The 19,586-nt window shown below is 36.1% G+C and overlaps 1 protein-coding gene across 3 annotated transcripts in view; it reads right to left on the minus strand.

Annotated features, from left to right (window-relative positions):
* Positions 1–3,145: 3,145 nt before the first annotated feature.
* The window catches only part of zbbx (zinc finger, B-box domain containing), a 33,823-nt gene continuing 17,382 nt past the window's right edge, over positions 3,146–19,586 (minus strand). Inside the window, exons 10-20 of one of the 3 annotated variants that reach the window (XM_066709385.1) lie at positions 18,965–19,085; positions 16,855–16,958; positions 16,121–16,230; positions 15,809–15,870; positions 15,314–15,471; positions 14,385–14,686; positions 11,960–12,116; positions 8,809–8,979; positions 6,065–6,280; positions 5,710–5,794; positions 3,146–4,820 (exon numbers count right to left, since the gene is read on the minus strand). In XM_066709385.1, the coding sequence (XP_066565482.1) occupies positions 4,742–4,820; positions 5,710–5,794; positions 6,065–6,280; positions 8,809–8,979; positions 11,960–12,116; positions 14,385–14,686; positions 15,314–15,471; positions 15,809–15,870; positions 16,121–16,230; positions 16,855–16,958; positions 18,965–19,085 (1,565 nt within the window). In that variant the 3' untranslated portion in view covers positions 3,146–4,741. Of the gene's footprint in view, positions 4,821–5,709; positions 5,795–6,064; positions 6,281–8,808; positions 8,980–11,959; positions 12,117–14,384; positions 14,687–15,313; positions 15,490–15,808; positions 15,871–16,120; positions 16,231–16,854; positions 16,959–18,964; positions 19,086–19,586 lie in introns of all 3 variants that reach the window. The other 2 variants (XM_066709384.1, XM_066709383.1) reach the window with 2 other exon arrangements.

Below are 19,586 nucleotides of genomic sequence, written 5' to 3' on the forward strand. Positions count from 1 at the left end.
CTTCTATTCAGTCAGAATTTAAATGAAGTGTGGATATTTCCTTAAAACATTAGGATGTTGTTGTTCTTTTATATTAAATTCTAAATAAGCATATGTTGCTATATACCGTTTGGTTTCTGAACTCCTGAGTGATGGGACATCTAGACATCTAAAAGATTCATATCAATCTACATATATACACTCACCTAAAGGATTATTAGGAACACCATACTAATACTGTGTTTGACCCCCTTTCGCCTTCAGAACTGCCTTAATTCTACGTGGCATTGATTCAACAAGGTGCTGAAAGCATTCTTTAGAAATGTTGGCCCATATTGATAGGATAGCATCTTGCAGTTGATGGAGATTTGTGGGATGCACATCCAGGGCACGAAGCTCCCGTTCCACCACATCCCAAAGATGCTCTATTGGGTTGAGATCTGGTGACTGTGGGGGCCAGTTTAGTACAGTGAACTCATTGTCATGTTCAAGAAACCAATTTGAAATGATTCGACCTTTGTGACATGGTGCATTATCCTGCTGGAAGTAGCCATCGGAGGATGGGTACATGGTGGTCATAAAGGGATGGACATGGTCAGAAACAATGCTCAGGTAGGCCGTGGCATTTAAACGGGGCCTAAAGTGTGCCAAGAAAACATCCCCCACACCATTACACCACCACCACCAGCCTGCACAGTGGTAACAAGGCATGATGGATCCATGTTCTCATTCTGTTTACGCCAAATTCTGACTCTACCATCTGAATGTCTCAACAGAAATCCAGACTCATCAGACCAGGCAAGTTGCTCTTCTATCAGCTTGAATCAGTCGGCCCATTCTCCTCTGACCTCTAGCATCAACAAGGCATTTTCGCCCACAGGACTGCCGCATACTGGATGTTTTTCCCTTTTCACACCATTCTTTGTAAACCCTAGAAATGGTTGTACGTGAAAATCCCAGTAACTGAGCAGATTGTGAAATACTCAGACCGGCCCGTCTGGCACCAACAACCATGCCACGCTCAAAATTGCTTAAATCACCTTTCTTTCCCATTCAGACATTCAGTTTGGAGTTCAGGAGATTGTCTTGACCAGGACCACACCCCTAAATGCATTGAAGCAACTTCAAGAAATTGAACAGGTGTTCCTAATAATCCTTTAGGTGAGTGTATACATACACACACATAATACAAATACCCTTGCTAACTTGCTGCTTTCTGGGGCAGTCAAAACTTGTTCTTTATAGAAGTACAGAAAATGTCAAAAGAAGTGACCTCCTGACCTCTAATGTAGATGCAAACATTCATCCCTTTAGAAAAATGTATTAATATTGAAGGAAATGCAAATTAAATGTTATGGAAAACAAACTAATCATATGTTGGATCCTTGTAAGTAAGCTAAGGTAGTTATTATTATAGTGATAGAGGGCAGATAGAAAGCAGTATGTGGGCCTCCAAACAAACTATCTTGCAGTTTTCTTTAGTTTTTTAGTTTGTTCCTGTTTCAATAATAAAGCATGTGTTTTATTTGGTGTCCCTTGTTTATGTAAATCTTTAGTTCAAATTCTATACTCCTCACAAACTATGTATGTGTAAAGTATGGTAAAAATGTTTGATCTTTATATTTTTCATATGGCACAATTGACACCTTTTTGTAAATTTAGATTTCCTTTGTATATTGAGAATATATTGTAGAAATTAACCTCACCATATATTTCAACCTATAAAATGTGTGATTTTCAATATTTAAACACTTATTTTCCATAATGTTAAAATATGATACTGGCAGCAATGTTGCTTTCAGTTCTGTGAATAAATATGAATGCATACATGGATTTCAATTTCAAATGTTAAGACTTTCTACCTAATTTTAAAATTGCAAAATTAAGGATTAAATATATGATTTCTGTGTAGGTCAAATATGAAATTCCCATTTTAGCTGATATACATGTTTTCAAGTAAAGTGTTTTTTTAATTCCCACTTCTAAAGCAAAATGTGTTATTTTTAAAATGCTAGTAAGTAAGGAATTTTGTTCATGCAGATTTTTGTCAATTTCTTTATGAGATAAAAATAGCATACTATTTTTAAATGGTTGCAACCAATATACTCTGAATGTCTATACGGAATCATCATTTTTCAAAAAGAAGAGGGGTGTTTTGTAGGCCTATGAACAGCCATGTTTGAGGTCAATCATTTCTATCGAGACAAACCCCAGCTCACAGAAGCCCAAGGCAAAGTGCAGTTTAGTAGGCTTTTTATTTTCTCATTGATTTTAAGATCATTACAGGCTTGGTAGTGTTTTTATCACTTCAGGAATCCTGAGCTAGCCACACTATGGTGTGTTTTGGGTTTAGAAGAAGGAAATAAAAAGCCTTATTTACTTAAGACCAGCTCTTGAGATCTTGGCTTTATTTAACAGTATAATTGACTGCACATGCATTTTCCAGTTAATTTAGCAAAGTGACCTAATTCTACACATCAGTATGAGGGGTAATTTTAGTTTGATTAAGTATTGGTGTTATGACTCAAACGAGAATCGTCAGTTCTCAATATCAACAGCTTATTGACTTAAGTTCAACTAACAAACAATTTGTATATGTTGAAGAGTTATCGTCAATGACTGTAATTAATGCTCGTACTTAAGAACAGCAGGTTCATGTTATCGCAAATGCTTTAAAAAGTCCTATATGGTGCACATGGACCTTTAAAAACTCCCACAGGGTGAAGGATAAGCCGCAATGCTGTTTTTTCCAAGTGATCTGAAGTGTGGAAAATGGTTTAACACAAAATCAGCCATTCAGGTCATTGTGCAGCACTCCATTGGTTATCTGTGTGGCCAGTTTGTAGTAATCGGAGTCTTTGGGATTGTCTGAAGACACAGTTTTACAATTATTTACCATCTTTGTTGCTATTGCTGTTGTGGCTTAAATTGTGAAATAATACGGTGTGAATAACAGCCATACCATAGAATCACTGATGATACAGAAAACAGTCACAGTTACACTATACGTTTTATCTGTTTTGAAAACTGATTTTTAAGCCTCTGGCAAAAACATTAAACGCTGCACAATATATTTATTTCCTAATTATTCTTTAATGTGCACAAACTCCCCTTCTGGTTTAAAGATTCAAAAATTGACCACTTAATTCTAGGATGCTCTCTTGAATGGAAAAAAACAAAACACTTTTAATTAAAAGCCATTTTTAAAGTCAACATGCAAAGTACAGATTTTTCCAAAAAGAATAAAAAAGGACAGAATCAGCACCCCAGGCTGAATGTAATTTATGGAACAGTTGGTCTATTACTCATAGTCAATTACACTGACAAAATAAATATTTGGATCAAGGAGATGTAGTGTTGTAAATGTTTTGTGTGGTTGTTTTATTGTCAGAAAGCAAAAATCCCAAATCTTTGAATGCCTCACAGCACATTACTGGTTTTTAAATCTTTACTAGGACAGCCACACATATTTTAAATATATTTAAATGCAATGTAACAAAGAGAAAACTGTGGAAGCTGCTCCTCTCTTTAAATAACTTTTGAAATTAACAACCTGAGCAAGTTTCCAACAGCCAGTATTTTCCAATTGTATGTTTTTAGGAAACAGGGGTCAGAAAATACTCCATTGGCTGTTAAATGCATAAATGTATACATCCTTTCCCTTCATTCTTGACTGATAAGTTCTAAATTACATGCAACTGCAGTTATGTATTAAATTAAATAGGAGGGGCATTACCAATGTGCTAGCTTCAAATATTCTTTGATCACTTGATTACTAACACATGTAAGATCCCCCATTTGCAGATATCAGTGTTTACTGATGAAAGTATAAATGTCTGTTTTATTTGTGCTTGTGGTGCAGTTAGTGCCAATATGAGATCAACAATTAATGGGAAATAAATAGCATACACATTTTGGACCAAACACAATTGGATCCATTAAAATTGATTGATTATAGTAAAGTACAAAGCACAAACCCTAAATTAAAGCCTCCTGCCATTTTATTTCCATAAATGTTGGCTAGTCAATATAAGATGCACGCAAACAGCTTTTTACTCGTGAAGTATCTGAAATATTTCAGAAGATATTGGAAAATGTTTTGTTTAGGAGTATGAATACATAAACAACCAACAAATGTATAAATAAATAAAGCATGTATTTTGTTTTCCATTAACTTTAAAAGGTATTTCCATTAAACTCATAACATACAATAGCAGTAGGTATTTCACTGTTTTCTCCACAAGAGTGATGATCAATGTAATTAAATATGCTTTAACAATCAATAACTATATGGTAAGTGCTATGGAGCAAGACAATGAAATGACAGATTAAAATAGTTTTACATTAACATGGAATCACACAAATGTAATCACCACTATCATGGATACAATTATTTTTAAGAAAATCTCACTCGGGTATGCAACATTTGTTAGCTTCTGTAATAATAGTAACCTTGAGGTATGGGAAACCTTGGCAGAACCTGGGATAAAACCTTTGCCCTGGGGTGGGGGTGTGTGTGTGAATGAATATGTATGTTTATTGTATTAATTTCTCCAGTATTAAAACTATTTTATGAGATGATGTATATTATTCAGTTTTCAAAGGATATGCTTTATATTCAAAACTATATTGTACATACTTTAATTTCCAGGTCAATCATAGCTTTATGCAACAATAAATTATAGTATTTTTAATTTCAGTCCTGCTGAGAACCATGTTACTGACAAAATTCTACAACTGGTACCTAATTCATTTTCTGTGGTCAGGGTAGTGACATAACATTCTGTTTGTCTCTTAGAATCTCCTCCTCATCATCTGTGTGACCTTCAGTATCCCAGCTTCTGCAGGATGAAAGCACAAGCCGAGATTTAACAACATTCCTGGAACAACTTACAAAGGAAGCAAAGACTTACAACTAATGCTCCTGAATAAAACATGAACACAGCTAAGCATTTATAAATATTCACATATTAGTGCATCAACTGCCTGCATCTTCCCTATAATAAAGGAATGTGATCTAAGAAATGGGTCTTAAATAATGCCAAGACGTAGCCTTTAGAATCCATTATACTCTTTCTTTTTACACCTCAAGATAAAATGTTAAGATATGAAGGGAGATCTCTCAAATACTCATTACAAACAGATACATGTCCAGATGCTTTAACAATCATGTCTTGCTGCACTTATTGTTACTACACGCCAGAAATAATTTTAAACAGTAGGTGTTACACTATAATACATAATATGTACCATAATACTAAATGTACCCTAGAGCAGAGGTGTCACACTAAATTCCTTGACAGCCACTGTCTTGTGGCTATCATTCTAGCGATGCTTACGGATACTTGGCCTACTTATTTGTTATTGGGGGGGTGGGGGGATTACAAAAGCTTAATTTATGACATCGCTACCAGCAGCATAAAGTCTGTATAAAAATGCAAAACCTATATAATTGAGCAAATGAGAAGTAAAGCCCCTGATGGGAAGAAAACATGCATACCCTACAGCCAATAGTTTGACACCCCTGCCCTAAAAACACATTGTAAAATCTCTTTAAAAGATTGCCAAATTATAACAATGGATTTGGGGGGGAAGTGCTTACTTTGCTTCTGTATTAAGTATATTTTGTTAGTAAGATCCCCAACACAGAAGAGTATCAACTTTGTTTCTCTACATCATCTCTATTTGGAGGTAAAAACAAACCACTTCCATGAGTATATTTTCACCTACTTTGCAGTCTGGATTGTTATCCATTCTTGAGTCCGAAAGGCATTTGAATCTTGCGTGTTGGTTTTATCAACATCTGGAAAAGACACTATACCAATAAGTAATTCATCAATGTCAGAAACTAGCAAAATGTAAACTGTAAACAAAAATAAGTCTTGGAGCTAATAACCAACTTACAACCTTGAAACGTCCCTTTAATTTCCTTTTTGTTTCCAATCAATATTGCATCATATAGAACTACATTTAGGTTCAATTTTAATGTCCTCTTATCAGGAACACAATCATTTGAGATTGAACACTTTACTTTGTACCTTCCAATTATGCTAGGGTTTGGTAAAGGAATCTTTCATATCATTACCTTCATCTCTTCGAAGCATTTTAAATTCCTCCTCCAGATTTGCCAACGCGCTATCGTCAGCCTCATCATCTTGGCGTGGATCATCCTTCTCCATGGAGTCTATGGTTTCGATCTGCAAAATTTCGAGTGCGGCTCTGGATAGCGGCCGTGCCTCTGCAGTACTTGGCCTTGAAGATTTAGATAATTTCTTCCCAGGTGATGACTCTTTATCTTCCACTGCAGAGTACAATGACAAGTGTGCAAAAGAGAGCTAGTGTTTGGGGCTAGTTATATCTGATTAGAGCAGCTCTGCGCATTTGCAGCATTGAGTGCATTTTGCAGCGAAACCACCTTGAAGGAGAAAAGCAATATCGGAGGTGCCTCCCACTTCAGGAGGAACTCCCTTTCTTGTATTTTCAAATTTTGTAAGTATATATCTTTATTAAGACAATTATAAAGACCATAATTGTGTTCACAATCATTGCTCACAATGAAAGGGACATGAGTATACAGGTATCCATACCATACCATAGTAGTAATTATAGCAGATGGAAGTCCTACAAAATCTGTATTTATGTTTTTGCAATTAAAATATCCCCAATCATTTTCCCATTGAGTTCTACACAAATTATTACCCAGCATACACAATTTCAGGAGGTGCCTAATAATTTTGGCTCAGCCTGTATATTACTGCAGCAGCTGTTTAAATTCAGCTACAGTGAAGCCTCAAAATTTGATTTGCACTGAAAGAAATTAGACCTGTCACAGAATGAACAGATTATTTTTTCAAGCCATTGAGTGATCTGCAGAGAAGACTTTACCTTGGAAAGGGTCCTGCATTATATAATCCATTATTTTTTAATGCAAGAATCATTGCCAAGGGATCTATTTAAGTCCAGATTCCATACTAAATTAGTTTGAGGTACACCTACATGCAAGAACCAGTAGCTCCCAATGTAAATCAATGGCTGCTTACTATGAAAAGGGTCCTCTTTTAAATGTGTTAAATTATGAATGTCTTTGTGGCTTTAGTGATATGCAAAACTGCATTACGTTTCTTTGTCTGTTTACCTTCACTAAAAAAAGCAAAGGGCTAAGCTCACATAAAACATTAAGCATATTTAAGCCAATACATTTTTTATAAGTTTGAAATTATTTACTTTGTTTTAGTATGATGGAAAATCAGTTTAGTATTTAAAGCTCCCTCCAAAACAATTATACAAAAATCTGTGCATTTGTAATGAATGGAGACATTAGAATGAATGAATGTTAGCTAGGGCTTGGGTATTGATGGGGCTGAGCTGCTCGGCACTCCTGTAATTTTGCACTTTACATAACCATGTTTCATTATACTGCTTACTTGTAAATACATTGCTAGAGCTCCTGTTGTTCATTTGTGATTTCCCCTTTAGCTCATACCTAGGACTTTACTGAATCATGTCAGCAGGTGTTACCCATTTGAACTAGCATGTAGCCTATATTTTGAATTTTATATTAAATGTATATATAATCTACATTTTAACTGCTGCACTTCTGTAATTTTTAAACTATGTATTATGCTTTATTTGAAATTTGTATTGTATTATTGTACTTTTGTATTGCTCATGTAAACCTGTAAGTCACCTTGGATAAGGGCATCTCCCAAGAAATACATAAACACACCGATCAGCCTTAACATTATGACCACTGACAGGTGAAGTGAATAACTCTGATGAACTCGTTATCATGGCACCTGTCAGTGGGTGGGATATATTAGGCAGCAAGTGAACATTTTGTCCTCAAAGTTGATGTTAGAAGCAGGAAAAATGGGCAAGCGTAAGGATCTGAGCGACTTTGACAAGGGCCAAATTGTGATGGCTAGACGACTGGGTCAGAGCATCTCCAAAACTGCAGCTCTTGTGGGGTGTTCCCGGTCTGCAGTGGTCAGTACCTATCAAAAGTGGTCCAAGGAAGGAAAAGCTGTGAACCGGTAGAGCAATGGAAGAAGGTGGCCTGGTCTGATGAATCACGAGTTCAAGGTGTTGACTTGGCCTCCAAATTCCCCAGATCTCTATCCAATCGAGCATCTGTGGGATGTGCTGGACAAACAAGTCCGATCCATGGAGGCCCCACCTCGCAACTTACAGGACTTAAAGGATCTGCTGCTAACGTCTTGGTGTCAGATACCACAGCACACCTTTAGAGGTCTAGTGGAGTCCATGCCACGACGGGTCAGGGCTGTTTTGGCGGCAAAAGTGGGACCTACACAATATTAGGCAGGTGGTCATAATGTTATGGCTGATCAGTGTACATATTTTCCAACTAAGACTTTGCACATAATTTGGAGCTACACCCAATCCAGCACTCATCCAGATTTAGTTTACCCAGTAGAAACACTATCTTAAGACTGGTTGGAAGGCTAAAATTACTAGGTAATCTAACCCTAGCCATAGCCCATAACATAGCATAAACTAATGTTAATTTTAATGTAAAATTCAACATGTTATATTTTCATGTATAACATTTTCTGCAATTTAGTCATTTACAATGAGTGATGCAGTATCTATATAACCTCAAGGATGGAATTTGCCTATCCTTGTGCTATAAGAATTGTTTTTATTTCCATTGACCCAGTTTCAGTAAAGACTTTCTATACATAATTTAAATCGTGAACTATAGGCTGCAATTAACTTAAACCTAAACTATTATGTATTTTAGCAAATTTGTACATGCAAATGGTGACTAAATCAATAAAACCTCTTGATATGAAATGTAAATGTCTATACCGGGTGGTGGTGGTTGCTTTAAAGAGGAGCCAGCTCTACCACTGTTGATGGGATGGCAACGGCTGCTGGAAGGTCTGCTCCTGGCGCTGCCAATTACACTGCTGACAACGACTTCGTCCGCATTTTCACTGAGACTGCTGCACGGCCTCCAGTCCACCATTCCTATTGTTTCTGGGGAAATAGAAAAGATACATAAGTCACTTACTTAGTTTTTTTTCCTGAGAGTCCTAGTTACACATACCAAATTGCACAGACCAACAATTAGTAGAGAACACTTCCCTGCTTTTAAGAAGAATGTGAGCTGATAAGAAGTTAAAAGGAAGAACTGGAGATGTGTGAGCTATATCAAATAATGCAATTACTTTTGCTGCCCTTAATTTAGTCAATAGTCATTTAGCTCTACTGCCACATACCTGTCCAAGTTTTACATTTAATTTAAATGAGAGTATTTTAATTGGTCCTGATGCATATCAGGAGTTAAAATATTGTGACACAAAAATGGTCTCCAATGGTTACTTTAAGACAGAAGCACATTTCCTGAGAATTAGATTATTTTCTCTAAATCAATTTTTCCATAATTTGACTGGTTCAGTTCAATATACAGGAGGTTTCTCATTTCTCTGTAAAGAATTGAATACTGGTAACCATATTATTTCACACTAACTACATCATTCTTATAGCTTAGGTTCTCAGTTAGTACAACAGAGACACTTCATATTGGCATCAAACAACATCTCTAGGCAAAGGTCATCAAAGATTTTATGAGTAAGACATCTCTAAATTGTGTTGATCAGCTTCAATTAAGATTATATATATATATATATATATATATATATATATATATATATATATATATATATATATATATATATATATATATATATATATATATATATATACACACTCACCTAAAGGATTATTAGGAACACCATACTAATACTGTGTTTGACCCCCTTTTGCCTTCAGAACTGCCTTAATTCTACGTGGCATTGATTCAACAAGGTGCTGAAAGCATTCTTTAGAAATGTTGGCCCATATTGATAGGATAGCATCTTGCAGTTGATGGAGATTTGTGGGATGCACATCCAGGGCACGAAGCTCCCGTTCCACCACATCCCAAAGATGCTCTATTGGGTTGAGATCTGGTGACTGTGGGGGCCAGTTTAGTACAGTGAACTCATTGTCATGTTCAAGAAACCAATTTGAAATGATTCGACCTTTGTGACATGGTGCATTATCCTGCTGGAAGTAGCCATCGGAGGATGGGTACATGGTGGTCATAAAGGGATGGACATGGTCAGAAACAATGCTCAGGTAGGCCGTGGCATTTAAACAGGGCCTAAAGTGTGCCAAGAAAACATCCCCCACACCATTACACCACCACCACCAGCCTGCACAGTGGTAACAAGGCATGATGGATCCATGTTCTCATTCTGTTTACGCCAAATTCTGACTCTACCATCTGAATGTCTCAACAGAAATCGAGACTCATCAGACCAGGCAACATTTTTCCAGTCTTCAACTGTCCAATTTTGGTGAGCTTGTGCAAATTGTAGCCTCTTTTTCCTATTTGTAGTGGAGATGAGTGGTACCCGGTGGGGTCTTCTGCTGTTGTAGCCCATCCGCCTCAAGGTTGTACGTGTTGTGGCTTCACAAATGCTTTGCTGCATACCTCGGTTGTAACGAGTGGTTATTTCAGTCAAAGTTGCTCTTCTATCAGCTTGAATCAGTCGGCCCATTCTCCTCTGACCTCTAGCATCAACAAGGCATTTTCGCCCACAGGACTGCCGCATACTGGATGTTTTTCCCTTTTCACACCATTCTTTGTAAACCCTAGAAATGGTTGTGCGTGAAAATCCCAGTAACTGAGCAGATTGTGAAATACTCAGACCGGCCCGTCTGGCACCAACAACCATGCCACGCTCAAAATTGCTTAAATCACCTTTCTTTCCCATTCAGACATTCAGTTTGGAGTTCAGGAGATTGTCTTGACCAGGACCACACCCCTAAATGCATTGAAGCAACTGCCATGTGATTGGTTGGTTAGATAACTGCATTAATGAGAAATTGAACAGGTGTTCCTAATAATCCTTTAGGTGAGTGTATATATATATATATATATATATATATATATATATATATATAGATATATTTTTTTGCATCTGTTAATGTACAGTAATCAATATAAAGAAGGAAACCGGTACCCTGCAATATACATCACAACTTAAGAATCATGATTTTTCCTCTAGAAGTTTTTTCATCTTTGTTAGGCTAAACTATAACGATGTCCAAAGCTTAATTATTTATCTAATACAACAGCATTGCGGTGTCCTTCAGACACTCTTGGTACAGTGTTTAAACTTCTGGTCACATAACCATCTTTACACTTGCATCTGTTCATGTTGACTGTGTGCTCTGAAGTAGAAATGAAAAGAGCAAGTATAAAGATATTGGTACGACCAAGGATTTTCAAAGTGAAAACAAGATGGATTTTTTTTTTTTTTTTTTAAGTCCTTCAGAACAATTCCACTCCCAAAGCTCAATTTTCTACAAAAAAAAGTTAACAGACCCTTTTCTTGCAAAGGGCATTGTTCCTTTTAGACTGTCTCATAATACACACACACAGATATGTTCCTACTTACTGAATTTCTAATACTGATGTAATATGTCATTTAAATTCATGTCAGTTATTTTAAGTCCAGTATTCCATTAAAGTACACTGTACATAAAGAGTCATGATTGCAAATGTAATGTATATTGTTGTATGTTACTGTGCCCTTTTAATCAGTTATTTAAGTTTCAATGAAAAGTAGGAGCAGTCCAGCATTATTTTACATTACATAACAGCAGGCCTAATTTTCATTATTTTACGAAGGAGGAATTCCTTAGTCCAAGATTCAGTATGCATTCTTAATCTTACCCACTTAATTCAAATTTAAGTTACAAGTACACTACTTTTGATAGAGATATATGAAATGTCATTACTTTTACAATTACCAAATCATGTATTTTTTTTTTTAATCACCAGAAAAAAAAAAGCAATGTCTTCTTTCATCTCAGTTTTGTTTGCCATTTCCCCCCAACAAAAAAATGATTAGTAACTTTAGACTTTAATTTAACTTTACATTTTGTCTTATATATTTCAACTAACCTTCACTCAGAAGTTCTTCGTCTCCCTCATTTTCAAATGATGTAGTTGGTTGAAAAGGATTGGGGCCAAGCTTTTTAGTTTCAACGCCTAAAGTAAGAAACCCATTCAGGCCATGATACTGGTCTCTCACTTTTCTTTCAGCAAGATTGTGCAGGGCCTAGAAGGAAGATTGAAAATGCATTATTGGGTCACTTGCATTACCAGAGCTGGTCAGTGTATATTGTTTTCCAGACAATGCCTTTAACATTCAATGGAAAAACACTGGGCTAGACCTTATGCATACCAGCTGTTGTGTTAAAAAAATAATTACCCTGTGGCACCGGGTTTTTAGTAGAAGATACAGATTAATTATGTTTAAATGAGACGGAAAACAGTTTTGTAATTATTACTACTATTGTTTCAATATCTGTGGACCAACTGCAGTTTCATAATGGGAAATAGTAAACCAAAGGAATGGGATTTTGACAGATGCAGTAAAAATGTGGGATACAAATTGTTGATCAAAAATGTAATTATAGACATTTAATAAACCATTCTGTGTTAACTTTTCTTTCTCCTTGCCTTGCAAGAATTGCATCATTAAACGAACATAGGACAAGTGTCACTTTTAAATTACATTCTCCAAGTGCCTTGGGATTTGAAAGTATTCTGCACTGCAGTAAGAAATGAAAAATGAAATGAAATTATTTAAATATGAATTTTACCTAATTAATCATTCTGTGCATCACTAAAAACCTGTGAAACGATCTAATGATATTTCATGCATCTGAAAAGCTCATTGTTCACTAATGACTGACTTTTCTCACTCATCTAACAAGCGGACATCACCATCCAGCAGTAAGTAATGTGTGAATTGTAAGCCACACACACTGCCCTTCTTCTCACATTCATCCAATTGTACTTCTTAAAAAATGCTTAGTAATTAGCTTTATCAACCCATTGTGTGCCAAAAAGTGGACTTCTGTCAAACCATTTGCTTGAAAACATAGCATAAAAATTAATATAGGTATATGCTTATTCCATTTTGCAATCTGACAAACTATATTACACAGCTTTTAATATATACAGTACTGTACAAATGTTTTAGGCAGTTGTGAAAAAATGCTGTAAAGTAAGAATGCTTTCAAAATAGACATGTTCATAGATTATATTTATCAATTAACTAAATGCAAAGTGAGTGAACAGAAGAAAAATCTACATCAAATCAATAAGGAACTCGGCAGGTAGGTTGGCCCAAACGTCTTGGAGAATTAACCAGTTCTTCTGTGGATTTAGGCAGCCTCAGTTGCTTCTCTCTCTTCATGTAATCCCAGACAGACTCGATGATGTTGAGATCAGGGCTCTGTGGGGGCCATACCATCACTTCCAGTACTCCTTGTTCTTTTTTATGCTATAGTTCTTAATGTCCGTCGCTGTATGTTTGGGGTCATTGTCATGTTGCAGAATAAATGTGGGGCCAATCAGATGCCTCCCTGATTGTATTGCATGATGGATAAGTATCTGCCTGTACTTCTCAGCATTGAGGAGACCATTAATTCTGACCAAATCCCCCAACTCCATTTGTAGAAATGCAGCCCCAAACTTGCAAGGAACCTTTGCCCGTTTCTTTGTGCTTCTTCAAAAGAGCTTGCACAGCATATCTGTAAACCCCTGTCTGCCTTGAAATGTCTGCCTGGGAGAGACCTTGCTGATGCAGTATAACTGCCTTGTGTCTTGTTGCTGTGCTCAGTCTTGCCATGGTGTACGACTTTTGACAGTGAACTGTCTTCAGCAACCTCACCTTGTTAGCTGAGTTTGGCTGTTCCTCACCCAGTTTTATTCCTCCTCACAGCTGTTTCTGTTTCAGTTAATGATTGTGTTTCAACCTACATATTGAATTGATGATCATTAGCACCTGTTTGGTATAATTGTTTAATCATACACCTGACTATATGCCTACAAAATCCCTGACTGTGTGCAAGTGTACCTAGAAGAATAGATGCTGTTTTGAAGGCAAAGGGTGGTCACACCAAATATGGATTTGATTTATATTTTGCTTCTGTTCACTCACTTTGCATTTAGTTAATTGATACATATAATCTATTAACCCTATTAGCCCTGATCTCAACATCGAGTCTGGGATTACATGAAGAGAGAGAAGCAACTGAGGCTGCCTAAATATACAGAAGAACAGTGGTTAGTTCTCCAAGATGTTCGGGCCAACTGACCTCCAGTCCGAGTTCCTTATTGAGTTGATGTAGATTTTTCTTCTGTTCACTCCCTTTTTTTGCATTTTGTTAATTGATAAATATAATCTATTAACATGTCTTTTTGAAAGCATTCTTACTTTACAGCATTTTTTCACACCTGCCTAAAACTTTTGCACACTACTGTATATGTGTCTTAAGTGCAGGACAGGATTAACTTAATGATCTGAATATCTTACAGCAGAAGGTTTTGCGGTAAGACCATGGTCCGTAGTTCTGCTGCTCTCCAGCAAATGTTTTGGGCTTAAACCATTCCCTGAAGTGGAAGCTGAATCTTCAAAAGACATGTTTTGCAAAAGCGATGCTGTTTGAGCAGAAGTATGTGAATTCACAGGTGGACTTGCGGTTTGCTTCTCTATCCTATTTCTCGCTCTTTGTTTTGGTCCCTGTGGATGTTCATAGACCCTCCCTTCTTGTTTTGAAGAATCAGTCTGACAGCATGACAGCTGAAGAGTTTTGCTTGATGTTTTACCATTGGAAGCTACATGTAAGTGGGAAAAAAAATGATAAAATTACATTTGTTGGGTGAGCAATTCATGCGCTTGCCTTCTGAAAGGATTATAAAATCCTGCAGGGGGTTCAGAGTAGTCCTTTTAAAAGCACATCCAGTTTACATAACATCATTCTAAGCATCAGGGCAAGAGATCTGACTCACTTTTAGTTACTAATGCATTAATAATGGTTATCTTTGGCAGTTTGATGTTGGTCTCTCTTTTGCAAGTCAGCATACCACATAGCCTCAAAACACATTGTATGAGTTTTGTCAATGCATTTAACATGGTAGCACAGTTCTTTACATTCAGATTAAATTCAGCAACTTTGTTACAGTGATTTAGATGTCAGAATCAAAATGCTAATAAAACACATTTCTAAGCACATAATCACCTCCTTATCATGTTTTATGGTATCTCACATGTTTATTTAAAAACAATCGATAAAGCCCTTTATACTTGAATTGGCTCAATGGCAGTGCATGATTTATTGCCATAATCAGACATGTTTGATACTTTAAAATTGAGCAACATTAATTTCAAGCAGACATTGCAAATTTGCATAATTGCTTTTGTCACAGTGGAACATCGCCAGATCAGTGTAAGGTTCTCTGTACCTGAAACTCCCTTCCTTGGCGTGGAACTTTTTCTTGAAGTTAAAGGCTGAGTTTGTCGTTCAAGTTTTTCTGGCAATTTAATTTCTTCGACTTCAGTTGTTTCTAAGGAGTCATTTTGCTGTGGTGAAGCCACCCTGGTCTTTTTAGGTTCCTTCATGCTTGGGCAAAAAGGTATCCTTGTGATTCCAAGTAATACACGTGTCAGGTTATGAGACTCAAGATTTTAACATGCATATATTGCTATAGTCATTAGCTTAAAATTCGATCTTTTCAAATAATGCTTTCAAAACAAGATAAATTGCACAGATGCAAGATGTAAATGCACTGAATTCAACATTTTTCACATCCTATTAGTCTATTAATAAATCAAATGAATTAAGTATTTATTTTTATCATAATCTTGGCCAGTTCTGATTTTTATCATTTTATCAGCCTTGAGTGTAAATACAAGTGTTTATAAAGCTTGCAATGTTTTTAACTAAGATCTTGTCTTACTCTTTGGTGTCTGCTTCTTGCACCAAACCACCGGTACTTTCCTCGAAGTGGTCCTCAATCTCCTGAACAACATAAAAAGGCTCTAAAGGTTTATACATTGCAAGTATGACAGTTAAACATAACTTCCCTACATTAAACAAATATTCACAATTAAGGCAGACTGCAGTTTCTTCTATTCTGTTAACTTTATAACATGGATTGAGTTGTCAACATAAATGTTACTATATTATGTATGAAGTCTGTCTCTTTGGGGATTTATACACATTTGACATTTTACTTCACTTGGGACCAGTTAATTAGGAATATCCTTACCTCATCTAACTCCACAACACTTAAGCATGATTCAGTTCGGTGATTATGCTGATTAATCTCACTTGCTGTAAAAAGAGAAGTGCAGTACCTGTGTACCTCCATCTCCTCATCTGGAATGTAACAGGAAATATTTAAAAAACAGAAAAAGCATGTGTATTTTAATATTTCAATCTCTGTCAAAGTCAAACTCTGCTGTTATAGATGGCAAAATCTTGTCAGTTGTTCTTTCTTCTGACATCTAACGCAAGCAAAATAAACTGACACCCTTTACATTGTTGTGTTTCCAATGAGACATGTTTATGTTTTAATGCATGACCACAGCTTCAACCTTCACATATATGTTTGTCGAAATAAAATTAAGAAGCAGACACTTACAAAGTTCTTTCTATTTTAAATACCAGTTTTGACAATCATCATTATGCTTTTCTGGATATCAAAAGAAGTCACAATTTTGTTTTCTACATTGTTTTCCTGTGTGCCACAAAGCAAACAGATCATCCAAAAGATGGATTACAGATTCTGCCTGAAGACCTTTAATCAAATCTTGCAGAAGCATACTGGAGAGTACCTTGTCCTTCTTCCAATCAAATCTAGCCCCCTATACTTGGAAAATACGATTACATTTCAGCAGGGTGATTGATTCCAATATGATGCACACTTGTTGAATGAGTTAAACAGAAGTTGACCTACAGTAGACTACTGTATTATTCTTTATACAAGAAAATTAATTTAACCTGTCAAATTTAGACATTCTTCATCTATCAATCTGTTCAAGCCTATAGGAGATCTCTGAAGTAAAGCATCAGAAGTCATTGGTTGATATTGTTCAATTGGTGTTCTGGAAAGAAAAAACAGAAGGTATAATTTGATTTCAGGATTATATAATCATGTATAGATTATTTATACACATTAATGGCAGCTTTTGGTTCCCGTTCATTATCTATAGTAATCAGGATGTAAAGATATATAGAATACATATTACAAATTGGATTGTTTTAATAAACTTAAAATAAAATATATTCAAAAGCAGATGTTAGGTAACAAGAACAAAAACATTTTAAAATGAAAAATGAACCAAAATTATATATTTGTTTTGTATCTTCCCCAGAATAATCCTTCACAGTTGCCAGAATTTCTGAATTCCTATGATGTGAAGGGATGATTTTAAACACAGGCAAGACAGTCATGGTCATATTATGGTACAATTACCAAGGCATTTTGCCTTATAAAACATCTGCTGCACAACGAGGTTAGTGCCTTGTGTAGTACAGTGGCCAGATCCGAAGATTATCACTTGTCTTACAGGGCTGAATTTCGGTTGCTGTCAAAGGCTTTTTTTTTTTTCTTCTTTTTTTTTCTGTCACTGCAAACACCACACTTTCTTTTGTCATGTGCTGGGGATTTGTTATCCGTATCGAAGGCTCTTTGCTAGACACTTCAACAGCACACCCTCAAGCTATTCTGCCCTACTTTCCCAACAAGACTGTCTTGCTTTGAAATGTGTGGAAGACAGAAAAATGGATTACTACACTGGAAGAAAGAAATAAAAAAGTAAATTATGTACTATATAAAATGTAAAATGAATATAAATGGGAGAACATGTAAACAGCGTAAATGAAGAGACCTACATATTGTCATTATTATTATATGCTTTAATGTGCTGACAAGTTTTTTTAATACTAGTTTTCCTCCTATAAAAATGAGAACATGTAGAATCAACCATGTGCCATGAAATGTCATGTTCTCTCTAATAGATCTCCAGTTAACTGTACTAAAAACAAGCCATATGGTGGACCATACTTCAAAATAATAAAATATGGCATAAAACTAACCGACACTACACACTTAGTCAAATTCTGTATGCATGAATGAGACTTTCACTAAATATCTCCACAGTTTCTATAGGAAGTATTTACCCACCTTTGGATTTTTTTATGTTGTTGCGTTACAACCTGAACTTCCAGCCACACTTCAATGTGATTTCAAATTAGTTTCCCTACTCAACAATTTGAAGAGGCAAGATGATTTTTATCGTGAAATAACAGTGTCAAAAAACTAAAATGTCTTGTTTAGACAAGTATCAATACTTAGTAAGACTACCTTTGGCAGCAATTAATTGTGAGTCTTTTGGGGTATGTTTCTACCAGGTTTGCACATCTGGATTCTAAAATATTCACCCATTCTTCTTGACAAAATTGTTCAAACTGGATGGGGATCATTGGTGGACAGCAATTTTCAAGTATTGTCACAGATTCTTAATCAGATTCAAGACTGGGCTTCGACTGGGCCACTCTAGGACATTCACCGTTTTGTTTTTAATCTACTCCAGTGTTGTTTTGGCTGCGTGCTTGGGGTCATTGTCCTGCTGAGAGATCTTAGGTCTTAGGTCTCCTGCAGACTGAAACATGTTTTCCTCTAGAATTTGCCTGTATTTAGCTCCATCTATTTTGCCCTCTACCCTGACAAGCTTCCTAGTCTCTGTCACTGCAAAGCATCCCCATATCATGATGCTGCCATCACCATGCTTCACAGTAGGGATCGTGTTACCTGGGTGATGTGCTTTGTTGGGTTAATGCCAGACAAAGTTTTATGTTAATGACAAAAAGTTACATTTTTCTATAAGTGGACCATACAATCTTATGCCACATCTTTTCAGAGATTACCCAGAGATTGTTTTAACATTTTTAGGTTTGCCTTTGAAAACTGCAGCTGTCAACTATCAGACAAATTTGAACCAGCCCAATACATTTAGAGCAGAGTGCAGGATATCATTCTTTAAATATAAGGAAAATATGAATGGAAGAAGAAAAATACAATATACATACATATACATACATATCTTACCTTCTGTGCTTTTTTAATAACAGCTTTTCCATGTAGCTCAGGCTGTGTTGCTTAAATCCAACATCAATTGTTTTTCGCACTTGTACAAGATCTACTTGAACTGCAGACACTCCTGTCAACACTAAAAAGATTGATCCCAGTTTAGAAAGTGTGGAGTTGCAATTTTGTAGGCTTTTGGATTTGCTTGGAGCAAATCACAATGTCTGACCAGCAACTACTTTCTGTCCATGGTAAATGTGTATCATGACTCAATTTTAACACTTTATCGTAAACATTTGTAAAGTCTAAAATATTCCCAGTACCCCTGAAATGGTATATGCACAGTCCACAGGTGAAAATTAAGGAAAGAAAATCGACTGGGATGAGTAGGTGCCGTTTGTTCCCCCATAGGTTTTTGCATGACTTATGAAAGCCAGACTCAGGAAAGTTCCCCTGCTGACCAGCTTTAGAATATCGCATCGACTTATTGAACTGACAAATAAGTTCCCTTAAGTTAAAGCTGTGACTATCTAATTTCTTCAGAAGCACTGCTACTTTAACTTACACCCTTAAATCAACTAATTTCCGAACTAAGCAGGACTGTTCCTAAACGAAATTCTTGGAAGTAAGCAATTATAATCTA

This window comes from Amia ocellicauda, chromosome 7 (assembly GCF_036373705.1).
Source record: "Amia ocellicauda isolate fAmiCal2 chromosome 7, fAmiCal2.hap1, whole genome shotgun sequence".
NCBI lineage: Eukaryota > Metazoa > Chordata > Actinopteri > Amiiformes > Amiidae > Amia > Amia ocellicauda.